This window comes from Pelecanus crispus, chromosome 3 (assembly GCF_030463565.1).
Source record: "Pelecanus crispus isolate bPelCri1 chromosome 3, bPelCri1.pri, whole genome shotgun sequence".
NCBI classification, from domain to species: domain Eukaryota; kingdom Metazoa; phylum Chordata; class Aves; order Pelecaniformes; family Pelecanidae; genus Pelecanus; species Pelecanus crispus.
The window spans coordinates 12,835,971-12,853,577 of NC_134645.1; the positions used below are offsets into that span (position 1 = coordinate 12,835,971).

Consider the following 17,607-nt stretch of genomic DNA (forward strand, 5'->3'; position numbering starts at 1 on the left):
AACTTGTCCCTTGTGAAGCTCTGACGCAGTAGCGTTGTCTCACAAAGGGAGTTTGTTACCCGGTGTGCGATAAACCAATTGAGTCGAGCAGTCGAGAATCCAATCCACCGAGTCGAGATATCCAGTTTATTTCATTTCTGTGCAGAGATGGGTGCTAGGTGGCAATTCCACAAAGCTAGCACACCCTTACAGTAATAGTTTAACATATGTATACTTATGTTGCTACATATCACTCCTTTCTATTTGCTTATTGTACCATCGTGGGTTCTTAGTCTCTTCTCCTTGACTGAAAGACACAATGTTGCATAAGGGTCTTCACGTGGAGGCAAGAATATTTTGGCACAGAGGTGTGTTTTTTTCCATGCAAATGAGCGTAGTTCATTTAAAGTTCATATACTCTTTCAGTTTGCGTCCAATTCCATGCTCTGCTGCCCAGGTATTTCTTTGTGAGTGATAACTTTCTGCTTTATCTAACATTTTGTCCTTGGGTAAATATCATTCGCTACTAGCTGACCGCGACATTATGTTGCTTGAGACATCAGTTCCCCACTTTGAGACTACGAGGCTTTCTAAGAGCTTCCTAAGTCTCCCTATGTACCCGTGCTAACATAATGGACTGTCCTCTAGTTAATTGTAACAGCATTCTCTTTAAACAATTCACAGCAATACAAATAATGAGCAGTGTTCTTATTACAACAGTTAAGAGTGTGAAATGAGCTCTCTAACCATCCGGTTAATGAGTATCCCAGTCCGTTCAGGATTTTGTTTAACCAGCCTCCTTCTAACCCTGCTCTTAGTTCCCTGCTTGCTTTGGCTACTCCTTTGATATCATCTAGTTGATGGTCCAAATCTTTAGTTACTTTTGGAATGTGGACACCACACCTACCGTTTAAAAGATTCAGGTATCCACCACACTCCATGTTCGTGCAATAATAATAAATCCAGAGGCAAACGGTTCTGCAGTGTCATTTTAGAGGTGGCTTGTAACTGGAGGTTTAAATCTGACAGACCAGTCCGAGTTGCATTCGCTAATGCTTCCATCTGCAAGGTTAAATTCTGAATGGCTAATCTATTCTGAAACCTGAGGAGTCAATACAGGTCCAAATATCCACGCTACCTTGGTTCCAGTACTTGGGTGTTGCCAATTGTCCTCGACTGATCTTTTGATTCTCCCCCAAATTCCGCAGCTTAATGGAGATTTTCTCCATAAGGGACAAAGTTAGCAGTCCTACGGTCCAGTATTTATTCTCATCTGAAAGGGGGAGATGAGTTACCCACTCCCCATCACTGCTTATCCATACCGTATATCCTAAGGCCGGGACTGTCATCTGGGTACGATCTAGGCCGCTCCAAGGGTCATTATTAGTCAGATGCGACCAGGTATCATTTAATGGAGTTACATAATTCCTGCATATGCATCCTAACCTTAGGGCCATAGCAACCGGATACACTCGCTGCACTTGTGGTTCTGAGCTATTACAGTTAAAGATTCTAGTACAATTCCAGTTTGACTTTGTTTTTCCAGAGGCAGTTCTTGACCTATCGAGATTGGGATAAGTTAACTGCACTTGCAAGGGTTCATCAGGAATACCTTCATTTCCTTCCCAAACAAAACACCAATCTGTCGGTTGGTTATATTCCCGGCACTTCCCAAAGCTGGGGTATCTGACAGCCCCACGGCCTATTACTACACTGATCTCCTGACGGTCTATATATTACTTCTTTAGCCCACGGAGTTTCAGCTTTGCTGATATTACAGTTTTCCACCGTACCACCTTTCGGAGTCCATTTGAGGGCATTATTTTCCTTCCTTATTGTACCATGTGGTGGACCCGTTAAGTTCCCTTCTCCACATGTCTTCCCCTGTTTTAGTTAGGTTTGTCGTTAGTACCCCCCCCATGAAATGGGATTCTCTGCGGACTTAGGAGTAGGTAAACACGCAGTCACTGAAGTCCAGTTTTGAAGTTTACCAAAGTCTCGGACCAACTTCAGAATAAGATTTGTGTTACTGCAATTAATGTAGGAGTACATGATGAAAACTTTCACCACACACATTCTGCTTTCCACTTGGCAAAGGATCGAAGGCTCTACGTGAATATATATATATATTTTTTTTTTTTTTTTACAATCAAGTTCAAAATCCCTTTGGGACGCAAAAACAGTTTATGTGTTCTTGAAAATTCTTATCTTAGTTTCTCCTGTCTTCTCAGAGCTCCATTGTTCCGTCGGCGCTTTTTGGCTTTTTTAACCCAGGTACGATGAACCCAGGAGTCAATGCCTCTTTCTTTGATAGCCGTGTGGGTAATTAGCAAAACCAGGTAAAGTCCCTTCTATCGTTCCTTTAAAGGTTCATCCTTCCACGTTTGGATATGGACTTTGTCTCTGAGCATAAGGCAACAAGCTGGAGTGTCTAAGGGTATTGGCGCCCTTTCAGTTAAATACCCGTGAAGGGAAGACAAAGCCTGTTCCAAAGATAACAGGTAACGGGATAACAATTGGTTTCCCGTAATACGCGTTTGATCACCTTTCCCAGTTAAACTATTTATGGGATACTGTTTCCCATACAGAACCTCAAAAGGACTAACTCCTTCGCTAGCTCGGGGAGTGACTCGAATTCTTAGCAATGCTATTGGTAGCACATCTGTCCACGTCGTTTGAGTTTCCTGACAAAGTTTTGAAAACTGTCTTTTCAGAGTCTTATTCATTCATTGGACCTTGCCACTTGATTGTGGTCTCCAAGGAGCATGTAGGTCCCATGTCATTTGTAAAAACTTTGCACCTTCCTGAGCTATTTGAGCTGTAAAGTGTGGCCCATTTTCAGCGGACATTCCTTCAGGTACCCCAAATCTAGGAATTATCTCCTTTAACAATATCCTTACTACTTCTCTAGCCTTATTGGTACAACACGGGAAAGCTTCAGGCCATCCTGAAAGGGTGTCTGGTAACACCAACAGCTAGCTATACTGATTGCTTTTTGGCAGTTCAGAAAAAACAATTTGCCAGTATTCCCCAGGCATGTGGCCCTTCCTGACCTCTCCAGGAGGAGATCTTTTCTGTAGTTTGGGGTTATTCTTACAACAACATAGTTATCGGGCACTGCTTCACAACAAAGTTTGCAAAAGTTTGCATCTTCGGTCCTACAGCGTATCTTTTGATACTTGTGACCAGAGCATCCGCTCCCATATGGGATTCACTATGGGTCTTCTTCAGTATTTCTCCTACCACTGGGGTAGTAACCAATACTTGCCCATCTTTGGTTATCCACCATCCTTCCTTGACTTGGTACACTCTAAATACTTGGCAAGCTGATCCTCCTCCTTAGAATAGTTTGGAGGTTCCCACTGAACTTTTCTTGATGGGACCAATGCTTCAATTAGCGATGCCCTTTCCGCAACTCTTTTGGCTATTTCCTCTGCTTTTCCATTTCCTTTAATGATTCCCATTTGTCCTTTCTGATGAGCTTTGCCACACATGATTGCAACTTCTCTCGGTCCCAGAACAACTTGCAACAATTCTAAAATTTCCGGTCCATATTCAATAGGGGTTCCTTGAGAAGATAGCAACCCACGTTGTTTCCAAATAGCCCCATGCGTGTGGACCACTCCAAATGCGTATTTGGAGTCTGTATTTACTTACTTACTGTAAGTAGGTACTTACTGAAAGTAAGTACTGTACTTACAGTACTTATTTGCCTACTGTATTTATTTACTCTTCTATCTTTAGAGGTTTGGTTAAATCCAGCAAACCCAAAGCAGGAGCCCTCATCAATTCAGTTTTGATGGAGTCAAATCCTTTTCGGCACTCTGGTGTCCATTCTAAAATTTCTCCGGGTCCCTTCATAGATTCACATACCAGCCTGGCAATCAGACTAAAATTTGGTAACCGGAGTCTGCACCATCCAGCCATCCCCCAAAATCCTCGCAGCTCTTTCTTAGATTTGGGGGGGGCTACTAAAACACGACTGGAACCCGTACTGACCCCTGGGTGACAGCGCTAGTTACTGGTCTCTGACTAGACTGGCTGCCACTGAGCAGCGCCCTCGGGGCCCGGCCGCTCAGCCCGTTTCAGTCCCGCTCACTGTCGGCTCATCCAGCCCACTCCCGTTCCAGTGACCAGAACTCCGTATTTAAAAAGAGGTTGCAAGATGGGCATATGCAAGCACACTGCTTTCAAAATCCCAAGACATAAACCTCCCACACTGGCTCTGTCCACCTATTGCCCCAAAACCTACAGAGAAGGAAACACCCCGTAAATTACATATGCAAGGCCAACAGCTGTTTTTACTTCTGGCTTTGGCTGTTCTGCCTGTTGGTTCCAAATGAGTATTATTTTTGCAGGGCCATCCCAAAAGCTGAACATGGATTAAAGTTCTTCCTTGAGGCACCTGTGGGCAGGTGGGCCAGCCGGTGGAGCTGTCTGAGTGTCTAGAAGGTCTCTCTGAGCACTTCCTGGCCAGAGGCAGCACTGGGAGGAGGGACAGGGTGGGCCGCTGGTGCCCTTTGTGCAGCTTGATCCCTGCTGGGGGCAGTGCTTCCTGGATTCTCCTCCTCTCCTCTCCTCTCGCTGGCATTGCAGAAGTCAGATGCTGTGCTCCTCCTTCATCCAGGGTCGCAATGTGCCCCCGTCACCACCACAGCGCCCCGAGTGTTTGTCCAACGTGCATCTCTGGGGCGCTGAAACCCTCCTCCTCCTCCTCCTCCTCCTCCTCCTCCCTGCTGAGGGGTCACAGTCTGATGTCCGCAAACTGACTGTGGCGATCGCAGCCCCGCCGTGGCGATCTGCTCCGCTCTCTCTGCCTCAGCTGAGTTTGCTCCCGAGCAGCCCTGGCTGCGGGAGCCCACTTGGAGCTAGTGGTGGAGGGCCCTCCAGCTGCATCACCCCTTGGGGCTCGGTCACGACGGGGAGACCTTGCTCTCCTCCTCCTCCCCCTGCACCTTGCTGAGCAGCTGTAGTCCGTGATCTCCACAAACCGGCTGCGGAGATCATAGGCACGCCGCAGGGATCTGCTCTGTTCTCTCTGCATCGGCAGGGTTTGCTCCCAAGCAGCATTGCATGTGGGAGCCGACTGGGAGATGCCGCTGGAGCGCCCTGGAGCTGCGTTCACCCTGGGAGCGCAGTCACGACTTGCCAGGCTAGTTCTCCTCCTCCTTCTCCCTGCTGAGGGGTCATAGTCCGTGGTGTCCACAAACCAGCTGCGGAGATCTTTTCCCCACTGCGGGGATCTGCTCCGGACCCTCTCCCGGGCACCCTTCCTCTGGCGGCGGGAGGAAGGGCTGAATCCCTGCTCCTCTTTGGTGGTGTCGTCGTCTTCTTGCACGCTGTGCGGCACACGGTCAACTGGCTGACAGCAGACCGGGCACGCATCTTTCCTTCCAGACACCAGCCTTCTACAGCCGCAGAAGAAGCGATGCAAGCAGAAGCCCACGCAGGAGGCGATGTTGAGCCTGCCTGTCCAGATGGAGCACGGCCAGCCTGCAGATGCCTGCCGTGCACCTGCCGAGGTTAGCTGGCTCGTGCTGGCTGTTGCGGAGGAGCTGCTGTCCTCTGGAGAGTCCTCCATGCCCACCGCCATGCCCTGCAAAGAGAGCTGTGCCAAGGTCCTGCCCTTTCCTCCTGAAAGGACCAGAACAGTGAGGAAACCCCAGAAGCTCTGTGAGGGGACAGCTAAGGGCCGCCCAAAGGCTCTCCTGGAGGGCTGCAAAGGCAGAAGGGGCCAAAGGCGCACAAATGGGATGGATCTAGGTGGCATGCTTTGAGAGGGAGCAGCGTTGCGGCTGTGTGACCGGGAAAAGAGAGCAATGCCCAGATCCCACAAAGAAATCCACTGTCCATCTGGTGCCCTGACCCGCCTCCCCAGAATTACCTTAGTCCTGTGAGGCAGACCCTGTGGTCCCACAGAAGCCGCCTGCTTGCTCTTGGCCCCCCACAGACTGAGGAAGAAACGGGCATATGATGGTGCCGGTGAGGAAGAAGCCCTTTCTCCAATTTTCAACTCAGGGCATCTGGAGGGGAAAAAAAAAAAAAAGGATCTCTGTTTAGGGCTCTTCTTGCAGCCTCCTCTGGGGCTCAGTCATTTTCTTGGAGCGGTTTCTACGACAGAGAGAAGACGTAACCAAGACTACAAATAGGAAATTCGATTGGGGTCTTCCCACCACGTCTGCCCCTGCCAGAGCAAGTCCTCGAGGGTCTTTATACCCGCTACGGCTTCCATTTCATAGAGTCAGAGAATCAGAGAATATTTTGGGTTGGAAGGGACCTTAGAGATCATCTAGTTCCATCCCCGCTGCCATGGGGAGGGATATCTTCCACTAGACCAGGTCGCTCAAAGCCTCATCCAACCTGGCCTTGAACACTTCCAGGGACGGGCCATCCACAACTTCTCTGGACAAGCCCTTCCAGTGTCTCACCACCCTCACAGTAAGGAATTTCTTCCTAATTTCTAATCTAAATCTTCCCTCTTTCAGTTTAAAACCGTTACCCCTCGTCCTATCACTACACTCCCTGATAAAGAGTCCCTCCCCATCTTTGCTGTAGGGCCCCTTGCTTGAAGTACTCTTCTCAACATTAGCCAGCTTCAGATAGCAGACAAGTAGCCGTTTACCCCCGGGGCAGCAGCCTAAAGCCCAGCAAGGGAAGATAAGGACTGACGTGGGGTAGTTCACGTTGGACAGCACTGAATGATGCAGGTACTAACTGTCTCCTATGACAGAAAGAGAAACACTCCAGAGGATGAGAAGAAACAAGCAAAGCCAGGAAAAGGAAACATATTCTGAACAGTTTTTTTAATACTTGTTATGACCTGACGTAAAAGAGTAAATAGGCTTGCTGCCCGAGAACTCTGTCGATGCCACAACCATCCACAGCCATGTCGTTCATCTTGTACCACAGTCCGTTGCTGGCCTGCAAAGAAAGGCATCGATACCTGGAGGTGAACTGCATGGTTTCTCCACAAAAACACAGGCAGAAAACTACAGGACCAAGAGTACACCAAAACAAATCCAATCCAGCCCCTGAAGAGACCTTCTCCCCCAAAGCCGTGGCTGCCAGTAACACTGCCGTGAAAGTTTCTCTTCCCCAGCACACATATTTCCCCTGCTAGGAAGGAAGTTGCTCTTTACCTTTGTGTAGCAGAAATAGTGTCCTGCATGGCAGCTGTCACCGCTGTGTACCAGGACAGCATATAAGGCGTAGAGGAGCGGTTCTCCAGCTGTCCGAGACATGTATGGCCGAAGATCCAAGTATTCAGGATACTCCACAACCTACGGAGAGACCCAGAGGGCTCAGAAATGATCCTGAAATAGCCTTCCAAGACTGAAGGCTAGCGGTGTGTAAATACATCTTTTTGGCTCATGAACACTTGTTTTCCCTTAAAGCAACATCCATGGTTTGGGGGGCAGGAAACTGTTCGCGGTCCAAACAGCTCTGTCGGAGCAGAGCATGTGCTTGTCTTCCCGCGGGAACTCTCGTCTCCCCAGAAGGGAACACAAAAATCCCAACACGAACAACCGGTGAAAGAGCGTACTGCTTTGGAAATCTCCTGCTCCGGGAAGAGAAAGTTGCGCTCCAGTTGCGTACACACCTTGCTGATCTTCCTGCCAGTGAAATCTTGAAACCTTTTCAGACACACCGTCAGAACCTTGGGCGCGTGATGGACCGTAAAGCTCTTGGAGGCAGCAACCATCTTGTCACACCTTGTAACCAAGCACAGAGATGAGTGCTGAAATGCACCTCTCTTGCCCCAAGAAGGCCAGACAAGCTTTCCCTTCTCACACATCCTTATGCTATTTTAAGGCTATTCAGTACCAGAAGGCCGTATTAAACAAAAGCTGCATCTCATTATTGTGCATCTAACCTACGTGAAAAGATGACTTATGCCGCATGACATGCGGCACCTTCACGCAGCACCTAGTATTAGTATGTCGTTAGTAATCCTCTTACTTGCTACATTTAAAGCAGTTTTCGCCATCCAGCTGCTCGGGTCTCACAAAGTCCTCCAGAGCTGCGGTGACAGATGAGGCCGCCTGGAGGAGCGAGAAAGGATAGCCCTGAGCTCAGGGCATCACCCTCGCCCAGACACTTACTAGGAGTTGACAGGAAGACCCAGGTAGCTGAGGCTGAGGAGACCCACCCTGAAACCCGCAAGCAGTGTCCAGAAGGAGGCACAAAGAGGGTATTATGCTGAACACTTCCCTCAATTCCCAGGGATTCCCGGCGCTATCAGGAGCTACCTCTCTGTGGCACCGCACAGTTCAGCTACCAATGCTGTGCAGGGTCATCAATAATGAAGACACCACAACCCATCAGCCTGGGAGCCAGACGGGTGTTGAGGAGGGCAAAAGGAAGACGGATGAGAGTACGTCAAGGGTGCAGAGAGGATAATTTGTACTTGTCCAGCTTAAAGCCAGCACCTACATGCAGACCGCTGCCACGGCCTCCCCAGAAGGACACAGGCCATTCCATTCCACTGCCCACCCGCCACCAAGCTCTCTTATGTTTGCACTCTACGTTTTTAAGCCAAATGCCTCGATTCTGGAAAGCTACAGGGGTCTTGGGACGTTTGAAGCACAATTACAAACCCTCTTACTTTTATATCCAAAGGGACATCCAGGAAGGCCTCGTAGGAATCGGACACTGCTCTGCAGCTCAAGCACGTGACTGGAAGGCAAATCAAAATGCTCAGCGACAGGGGAAGTTGACTGACTCTGCCCGTTTCTGTCCTTCAGGCCTACTACGCCAGTCACACCATCAGCCGTTTATCACGGGCAGACGGGAGGGCACAGACAATTCCAGGGAGAGCAACAGTTGTGGGAAAGTACCTCTGGATCTCAGAAAGCCCCCAAATATTTGATGGACGATGGTAGTTGCTTGAGAAGAGACGTCCAAGCTAGAAAGAAATGGTAAGGCAGAGAGTTATCTCCTCCAAGAGTTTTGCTTTGTCTGAAAGCCCTGGGCGTAGGTTCTCCTCGATGGGAGTACCTCAAGGAGTGCAAAGGGCTCGGGAACACTGAAAAGGTAATCGGCTTGTGCTTACTCGCTGCTTCCACTCAGACAGGCTCTCTGCATGGCATCGACAGTATAGCGTAAGAACTCGTGGGCGTCTTCCTGCATGCCAAGCTGGAAATGTTCTCCTATTCCTACAAAAGAAGAAGTTAGTAGATCTCTCCTACAAGAAGGCAAGAAAACCTGTAGGGGCACCTGAAATGACTTACGTGTGAGGACACTGATGACACCGCTAGGCCGGATGGCACAGACTGAGGAACGCAGGACCTCGTTAACGTGCGCTTCCATTACGCACATCATGCAGAAGCCTTGCTGACGACCTGAAGCGGGAGGAGGGAGGGAAGCAAGCTCCTCGGGTTAGCAAAATATCCACAGCGATGGGAAACGTAATGGAGATCTTGAAGTTCTAAGAACAGTCTCCACTCCTCCTCTCCCAAGGTGCCAATGTCCCAACAAGCCCCGGACATTATTTTAGTGCCTAGAAAACTTTCTTCAGAGGGATGCTAAACTGACAAAAGTTTTCTGTGCAATAAGCAAAGAGAGCTTAACTTGTCGGAATAGGGACTGAGACCTGGGGCTAGAAAGAGGTGCCTTTCTGAAGATCAACACACCTAGACACGAGGGGCGGCTTCTAGGCTTGAGTGTTCAAAGAACACCACCTCGGGGGGTTGACAAAGAAGGGCTGCTTTTCTGGTAGATCAAATTCCAGATTCTGGGAATCCTTGCAAAGTGTCCCACAGATTTACAAGGAGTTGTTCATAAAAGTTCTCACATGACTGGCTGTGCTCACGAGAGAGCAGGTAGTTGGCCAGAGGGGGTGTGTACGTCAGGCACTGCAGGACGGAGTTGAGGAAGCACGTATTGCCCAGGTTGTAGAGTCCCGCTCCAGCTCTCTGTCTGTGCTGCCAGTCCAGGCAAATCTTCTCCGGAGGAAAGAGGACCCTTTGTGGCGGAGCCATTCCCTCGGCGACGACTGCAGGGCAATGACATTTGCAAAGAGATGACACGACATTGTTGCACAAAAGCATGTCTTGGGCAAGCACCTAGCACAGAAGGTAACCCTACTGATGTCAGGATCTTTCTACGGGCAATGTCGTCTTTCAGAGTCTCGTACATAGTGGCAGAGGAGTGACAAAACGCGTTTTCATGTGTCTAATGGAAAACAGCTGGGTAAGTCTGGCTGCTATCAGGAAACGCCCCAGAATTCACGCTAGGCTGTCAGCACATCAACATTCAGGGATGGAGCACCAGCCACGTCCGTTGCCTTTGGGGAGTCACAAAGTCCAAGCCTGCTGATGAAGCCGTTACTCACAGGAGTCGTTCCCCATTGCGGCCATCGCTCCTCTCAGGAACACAGGGGAAAGCTTCGGATGACAAAGGATCTCAGGACACGCTCCAGAAAGAGATCAGCGCCAATGCCGTCCCCTGATTGCAAAGAAATAATCGCAGCTCAACAAAATGATTAAAAAACCCAAACCCAAACCCAAACGCAGCCCGCAGAACAGCAGCCGCCATCGAAAGAGTTTCAGTGGTACGTGGAACTGCTGCGGAGCCTGCAGGCCGACGGCCCTGCTGTCCCTGTCACAGGACTCCAATTGACAGCAATTACCAAGGCCCTTTTGAAAGACTGCATTGCGTGTCACCTTCTCTGAAGAGCACCTGCGGCTTACCTGTGGCTAGCGTTAGCAGCAGAGCCCTCTGGCTCTCCAGCCCACACTTGCCCACCTTGTATGCAGGACCGACCGGCTTCCGGCCGCTACTTTAGCGGCTGCCTTTGCCATGCTCCGTTTCTGCCTGCCTTCCTACCGCATCAGTCAGGGTGGGAAAACTGCTTGTCATTCTTGGCTGAGCCCAGTGCCTCAGACTACACTGCCACCCCCCTACTTACCTATCCTAGGGTATGGTAGAGAAATAAGTATCAGCACAAAGGAACTCTACCCGTAGCGCATATCCGGCCAGCCTGTAAAGGTGTAATAGCTCAGCCTAGAGCTCGGAAGGTATAGACCAGCCGATACTTTTGTCCCGTATCTCTACGACCTGTCCTGAAAGCCAAAGTGTAATTACCTTTGCAAGAGGAGGGAAGCTGAGAAGAAGTGGGCGATTTATCCAGACGATAAATGGCTGGAAAAGAGTAGTCGCGCAAGTAGCAATGGAATGAGCCAAGTTATCCCGAAGGCCAGCTCGGCCCAACTAGCTTTCCCTGGCCCGCTTTTCAGGATGGCAAGCCCTGGCCAGGTGAGCTCATAATCACCGGGCGGGTGTCGCATCACTGCCCCTTTGTGACACGGGGCCGCACGGGGACGTGCCCCCTCGAGGCCGTGGAGCCACGCATCCAACACATCCCGGGCGCCTGCCGCAGCCAGCAGCCGCTGGGCTTCCCCACGCGCTGCCAGCGAAGGGCTGTTTGCCTGCCGGCAGAGCTCCTGCCTCTTCCTGGGGCCGCGCCAGCCAGATGAATCAAAATCTGCTCAGGGCTGCAAGCGTGCCTGTTCACAGCTTTGGCTGGCACGTTCGGGCGGCTGAGGGCTTCTTTTCCACTCTTCTCAGGTGCAGGGCTGTGTCCGTGAGACTCGAGTGGAGCAAAGCACCCGGTCTCTTACAGGTTCATTTCCAATGAACTTTATCTGCTCCCCCCAAGACACAGCCACGGGCTGACTCTGAACTAGCACTACCAAAGAAGTTACTTTTGCCCCTGCTCCACTCGGGGAGCCTTTTTTCTTTTTAGATTTCGCTTGAGGCATCTAGTTTCTCTGCTGCCTTGCTCGGGTTCCTGGTTTTCATCATGTCCCTCTCGGGACAGCTCAGTTTCTCCCCTCTCTTGCTTGCGGAGGCTCATTTTGCCCCTTCTCCACACAGGGTGCCTGGATTTACTCCGGCCCTGCTCAGGTGGCTCGTTACACCCCTGCCCAAATCTGGGGTGGCTCGCTTTGCTCATGCCCCGCTTGGGGCATTTAGTTTTGTCCCTGTCCTGCTCAGGGCATCTCATTTTGCCCCTGCCCCAGCCCCGCTCAGAGCAGACATTTTTGTCTGTGCCCAGCTGGGGGTCCCGGTTTGCCCCCGCCTTTCCCTGCTCCACAGTCCCTCTTGCCCTGGCCTCTCTCGTTGCCCTCCAGTCCGGCTTGGGCGTTTCTCCTGACTAGGCTGTGTCCCATCGGGGCAGGGCCCAAGGAGCTTGCACCGTGCTCCCCTCCCAGTCGCAACCCCATACCTGGCTTCTGTCTGTGGTGGCATCAGGGCTGTGGGGCTGGGGGCGATGGGTCGAACAGCCGCCTGGCCCTGGGGGCTCCTTGTCCTTCAGTTCATTCCCCGTTGAAAGGCAGCCCCTCCGCCAGCAGACAACTGCAGGCGGCTCTCTGCGCTTTCCGCAGGCACTGCTGACTGGGTCCTTGCAGGGCTATATGTGCAAAGTCACCTCACAGCCAAGCTCGCTTCAGGGTCAGGCCTCGGGAGCCAGCAGTGCCCGTTGCCTCCCAGGGAAGCAGAGGATCCTGCCAGCTGGATGTTGAGCAGGGTGTGCCTCTGCTGCCCGCTCCTCACTCACGCACACATCGCCTCCCGCTCCAGAGGCTTATTGCCTGGCGGCTCCTGTGGCGGCTCCCGCGTGGACTCGGGACCGGAGCTCGGGACGTGGCGGTGGCACCATGGCTGGTGGCAAAGCAGGAAAGCACAGTGGGAAGGCCAAGGCAAAGGCAGTGTCGCGCTCACAGAGAGCTGGGCTGCACTTCCCTGTGGGCAGGATCCACAGACACTTGAACACTCGCACCGCCAGCCTACGGGCAAGTGGGTGCCACCGCTGCCGTCTACAGCGCTGCCATCCTTGAGGACCTCACCGCCCAAGTGCTGGAGCTGGCAGGCAACACGTCAGAGGATCTCAAAGTCAAGCGGATCGCTCCTCGTCACTTGCAGCTGGCAATCCGCAGCAATGAAGAGTTGGATTCCCTGATCAAAGCCACCATCGCCGGTGGAGGTGCCATCCCCCACATCCACAAGTCCCCCATTGGAATGAAGGGACAATAAAAAACAGCATGGAGAGGGGAAAAAAAAAGCAGCCCCCTCCCTGCCATCATCGTACTCTACCTAGCACAGAAGAAATCTTGGGGATATGTGGAATTTTTTTTTTTTTAAGGAATAGTTCAAAGGAAGAGCACACACAATTGACTGTAGAGAGGAGGAAACATCGGTAGGGGCTTTAGATTCAAAGTTTGGCACAAAGTTGTACCTCGTCGGGCGGCACCCCTTGGTGTGGTGGTTGAGGGGCTCAGCTGCTCCCCTGGGTTTTATACAAAAATGGAACCGACCTCCTCCCAGCGCTGCCATGCTACCTGCACTCTGGAAAGGGCAGGGGAGATACCCTATGAATATCTGGGGGCAGCAGGGCAGTGCAGGATGGGGAGGAAGAGCCCAAGCAGTAGTTGAAGCTCCACCATGTTTCAAGGGAGATGGGCAGAAGGATGGCGATTAATTGATTGATTGCTGGCTGGCAGGCACGCGTATCTTGAGCTCTGAAGGTGTTTTGAAAGAGCTGCTCCACACCTAGGCTATATGGCGCCACATCAGTCTGCGTGGCCTGTTCCACCACCACGTTGCTCATTCTCCCACCTCCCCGCTCCTCCTCCTCCTCCTCCTCCTCCTCCTGGGAAGTAGTTACTTTTTCATCCAGAACATTTTCAAGCGTCTCTCGATTCACTGCAGAACTGGAGGGAGCTGGATCGCTCACCTCAGAGCTTGTGGCGGTCAAACTCTCTTCAAATGCATCAGTCTCGTTAGCCGTGCCCTCGTTAAGAAGCAGCCCACTACCTGCCACCTCCTCCAGAGCTTGGTCCTCCGTGATGAGGCTGCCTGGCACCGTGGCACACAACGCTAACGCCTTCCCCTCCGAGTCATACGTGTACTCCGGGCACTGCTCATCTCTCACAGAGCTGTTCTGAGCCATCTCCACGCTCTGCAGCAGAGACTCCAGTTTCTTGTTTTCAACGCTTATGTCTAGGAAGTATTTCTGATTTTTTTTTTTGTCGTTCTCAGACAAGCTGTTCAATAGCCTGCTTCAGTTCTTCAATTTCCCTCCTTGCTTCCAAGAAGGCCAGCTCCACCTCCACACCATTACACTCTTCTACAATCCACTCTTCCTTCACGTGTCCCAGATGAGCTTTCAGCCCTTCTACTTCTGTTTCCCTGCAGCAAAATAAAAATATTGCGACACTGTTTCGTTACAGAGTCAACGTGAGGCTCCACCGCACTGGGATGGCTATGCTGCAGAGATGCTCCAAGAAGGAAGCACATTCCTCCGTGCACCATTTCCTGCCGCCTCCGGGACAGCTGGCGGAGACGTAAGCCGGCTGCCAAGACACGCCGGCTGACTGCTGACTGGAGTCACCGACCTCGCCACACAGCCAGCAGCCTCCGGGGCTGTGCTGTGATCCTGGACATTTTGAGGTGCAAGCGGGGGCCTCTAGGTTAGGGCCAGCCAGTACAGTGCTTAACGTCTCACCGACTGCCCGGCCCTGGAGGAGACGAGAAGCAGCTGCCTGCACGCATCCCCCGTGCTTGCCAGCAGCTCCTCACATACAGCCAGAGCCAACGCTGGCCTCAGACAGCAGGATGGCTCGGGGCTGCAGGCCCCTGGCTTGCTTTGCACCCACCCAGCCCAGCACGGAGCCAGAGGCTGCTGCCTTGACTTGCAAGCACGTGGGGAGAGGGGGCCCCTGCAAGACATCCAGCCCTCGCAGATGCAGAGGTCGGGCTATCCCAAGCTGGACCAAGGGCTCCCTGGGACTCTGCCTTGGGGCTCCTTACAAACACCCCTCTGGGCCTGCTTGGGTGGCGTCTGCTGGAGAGCCAGCTCTCAGAGAGCGGCTTTAGCAAGAGAGACGACACCTGCTGCTGTGTAATGCATGTTGTCGCTTCTTTGCTTAGCGTACCTACAAAGGGCTACTGTGAACAATTCAACACCTAAGCGACAAAAACACAAGCAGGCACCCTGGTTTGTGTAAGAGCTTTTCTTTCATTAGGGGAGAAGGATGACACTTGCAGTCATATTTCAGTGAGTGAGGTACAACAGGGGACTAAGGTCTTGCAGGTAGAAACTGGCTTATGTACAAAAGGTCTCAATGCTCAATCACACTGGGAAAATATTACCCTTTAAAAATATTCTATTGGGAAAGTTCAAAACAGGGGAAAGAGGCAGCCATATTCATAACTAAACTGCACGGTACGTATTCACTGAGCACGCCGTGAAACCTGAAGTACCTGAGAACAACCTGATCCGCCTGATCGTCTTTCAAATTTCTTAATGAAACCTTGATGCGGTCAAGAAATGAGTCAAAATGTTCTGGATTCCCACCCCTAAATGCTCCTGAATACATCTTTCCAACTCTGATTTCTCAAGTGAAATAGACCTTTCTTTACCTTTCCTTACCTCTCCTCTCAGATTCCTTCAGCTTTGTTTCCAAATGCTGTACTGGAACTTCCTTCTGCTGCAGAGCAGTCAAATACGGCTTGGCATTTTCTGGCTTAGTGCTGCGATTCACCACAAGAAACGTATCTCCCCGATCGCCTGAAAAGGAAAAAAAAAAAAACCAACAAAACAAACCCTCACTTAACATCACTCCTGCAGTTCTTCAGTCCTGGCAAAAAGAAAAACATCCCACAGACTGATACAAAGCTTGACGCCTTTGGGGCTCCTCAGTGTCTGCACAAGTGACTCCCTCTGGCAAATCAAAGTACTTGAGGAAACGCCTCATTTGTGGCTATCGCACAAAATTTACTATTTATGGTACTTGTCTTCAGTGCCATTACATCAAATGAGACATTTCACTTCAAACCCCGAGCCACCCCCTCACCCAAAACACGTGGTGTGCCCACGAGCAGGCAGCCGGGCCGCTGGCAAGGGCGCCCAGCTGCAGGACGGCCAGGTGAGGTAGCGTACGGACCGAGTTCAGCTCCACACGTGAGTTAGGAAGCTGAGCACCCTGAAACCTAGATTCATCCTAGCTAGCTTTAGGTGTGCACCTGACATGCTTGGCTGTTGAATTGCCCGAGAGAGACAGAGAGGGAGGGAGGGAAACAGCAGCAGCGTGGTGGCAATTTCTTCTCCGCAACATGTGTTGTGTGCGCTGGCAGGCATCTCTTTTCTTCCCTGTACAGGAAACTGCACAGGGAGGTGCCTAAGGCTGGGCAGGCTGAATTTTCACCCCAGTGTATTATAGTTGCTATACCACCCCACCCAGCTCTCTCCAAAGCAAAAGCACCCTTACACGAAAGAACCAGTGAATGCACAGGAGAACTGATGGCATGAAACCACAGGAAGGAGCCTGCCTCGGAGGGAAATGCAGCTACAAAGGGCGTTGACTAAAAGCAACCTTGACTTTTACAGTGCTGAAACAACATGGATGAATGAATACCATATGAAACAATAGGGATGGAGCACCCCGTTGACTGTCGAGCCACCAACATGAGGAGTCACACTGACGCCGAGGAGCAAGATGACCTGCTTGGCAACCCAGACAGCTGATGCCACGTTACAGTGCAGAGGAGGTCAGTCAGTGCCACTGAACACTGGGATGCTGAAATACACACTCGCCTCATCACTGGGCCGCTGTTGCTTCCTTTGCAGGAGCCCGAGTTGCTGCTGCTGGCTGAAGAAGCCCCGTAATGCTGGCGGATGTCAGCAGGAACTCCGCTGGGTTTTGCACAGTCTTGACTAGGGGTCCTTTTCACGGGAAGCCCGTGGGCTGGCTCTGCACTTGCAGGATAAGGATCCATTATTCCGACCACAAGGGCCTCGGCTGGAGGGAACCAACATGGTTAAAGCACATTGGATTAGCCTCATCACGCAACACATTGTGTGCCTTATTTTACACACAAAGCTGTCTAAACACTAAACCAGATAGGTAGCTGTGAGTGGCCGGGAAGACAGACAGTCCTGAAGTCATCAGCCACTGCACGTTCTTCAGGGATCTTCAGGGATCTCCTTTTATTTTGTTTTTTGTTTGTTTCTCCTTTGTAAGGAAGGAGATAAGTACCTAAGTGCAGAAGATTTGTGCCCGAGACCCTGAACCGCAGGTGGCCTGTGCCGCCAGCCCGGAGCTCAGCAGATCATTACTTAGGACAGATGGGATTCAGGCTTTTGCCTTCTACTTGCCCATGCCTCCTTTCTAACTTGCTGACTCCTTTCTTGGATCCTGCGTTTGCGCTGTGACCTCTGGGTGCTTGCTGCAGCCTGAGAGCCTTGTGAACAAAAGGAGATACCTGTCTTGAGAGGCCACAGCCCAACCACTAATTGCCTACGTCTCTACTAAGCCACATCGACAATAACTGTTCAGAAGGGCGTGGATCATAACATTTCTGACACAGAACTAAAAGGTCCCTTTTCTAGGCCACTTTAATTTAACGGGAACTTGTGGATTGGGGTTCAAAATTAGGAATGCTAATCAGTTTTACCTAACTTGTTAAGCCTCTTTTGCTCAAAATATTTACGTTCGGATTATATTCCAATATTATCTCTCGGAAGTTGTAGAGCACTTCTTTCTCTTCAGTGCCATTTAGTTAGCTTATGTCCTAAAAATACTTCACTCCTGCTGACTAACTAAATTCACGGTGCAACATGAG

General features: G+C 51.1%; 1 protein-coding gene and 2 pseudogenes across 1 annotated transcript; 1 reads left to right on the plus strand and 2 right to left on the minus strand.

Moving 5' to 3' along the window:
- Positions 1-4,624: 4,624 nt before the first annotated feature.
- On the minus strand, positions 4,625-10,328 carry LOC142593177 (ubiquitin carboxyl-terminal hydrolase 17-like protein 6). The gene is made up of 13 exons (XM_075706845.1): positions 10,313-10,328; positions 9,773-9,973; positions 9,210-9,320; positions 9,032-9,134; positions 8,817-8,884; positions 8,585-8,655; positions 7,939-8,021; positions 7,580-7,691; positions 7,119-7,259; positions 6,800-6,900; positions 5,864-6,002; positions 4,935-5,575; positions 4,625-4,712 (listed from the first exon to the last, which is right to left on the minus strand). The coding sequence occupies exons 1-13, from the start codon at positions 10,326-10,328 to the stop codon at positions 4,625-4,627; spliced, it is 1,875 nt and encodes a 624-aa protein (XP_075562960.1).
- A 2,313-nt stretch (positions 10,329-12,641) lies between these two features.
- Positions 12,642-13,017, plus strand: LOC142593303 (histone H2A.V pseudogene; annotated as a pseudogene).
- A 301-nt stretch (positions 13,018-13,318) lies between these two features.
- LOC142593178 (syntabulin-like) lies at positions 13,319-16,801 on the minus strand (annotated as a pseudogene).
- Positions 16,802-17,607: the final 806 nt, after the last annotated feature.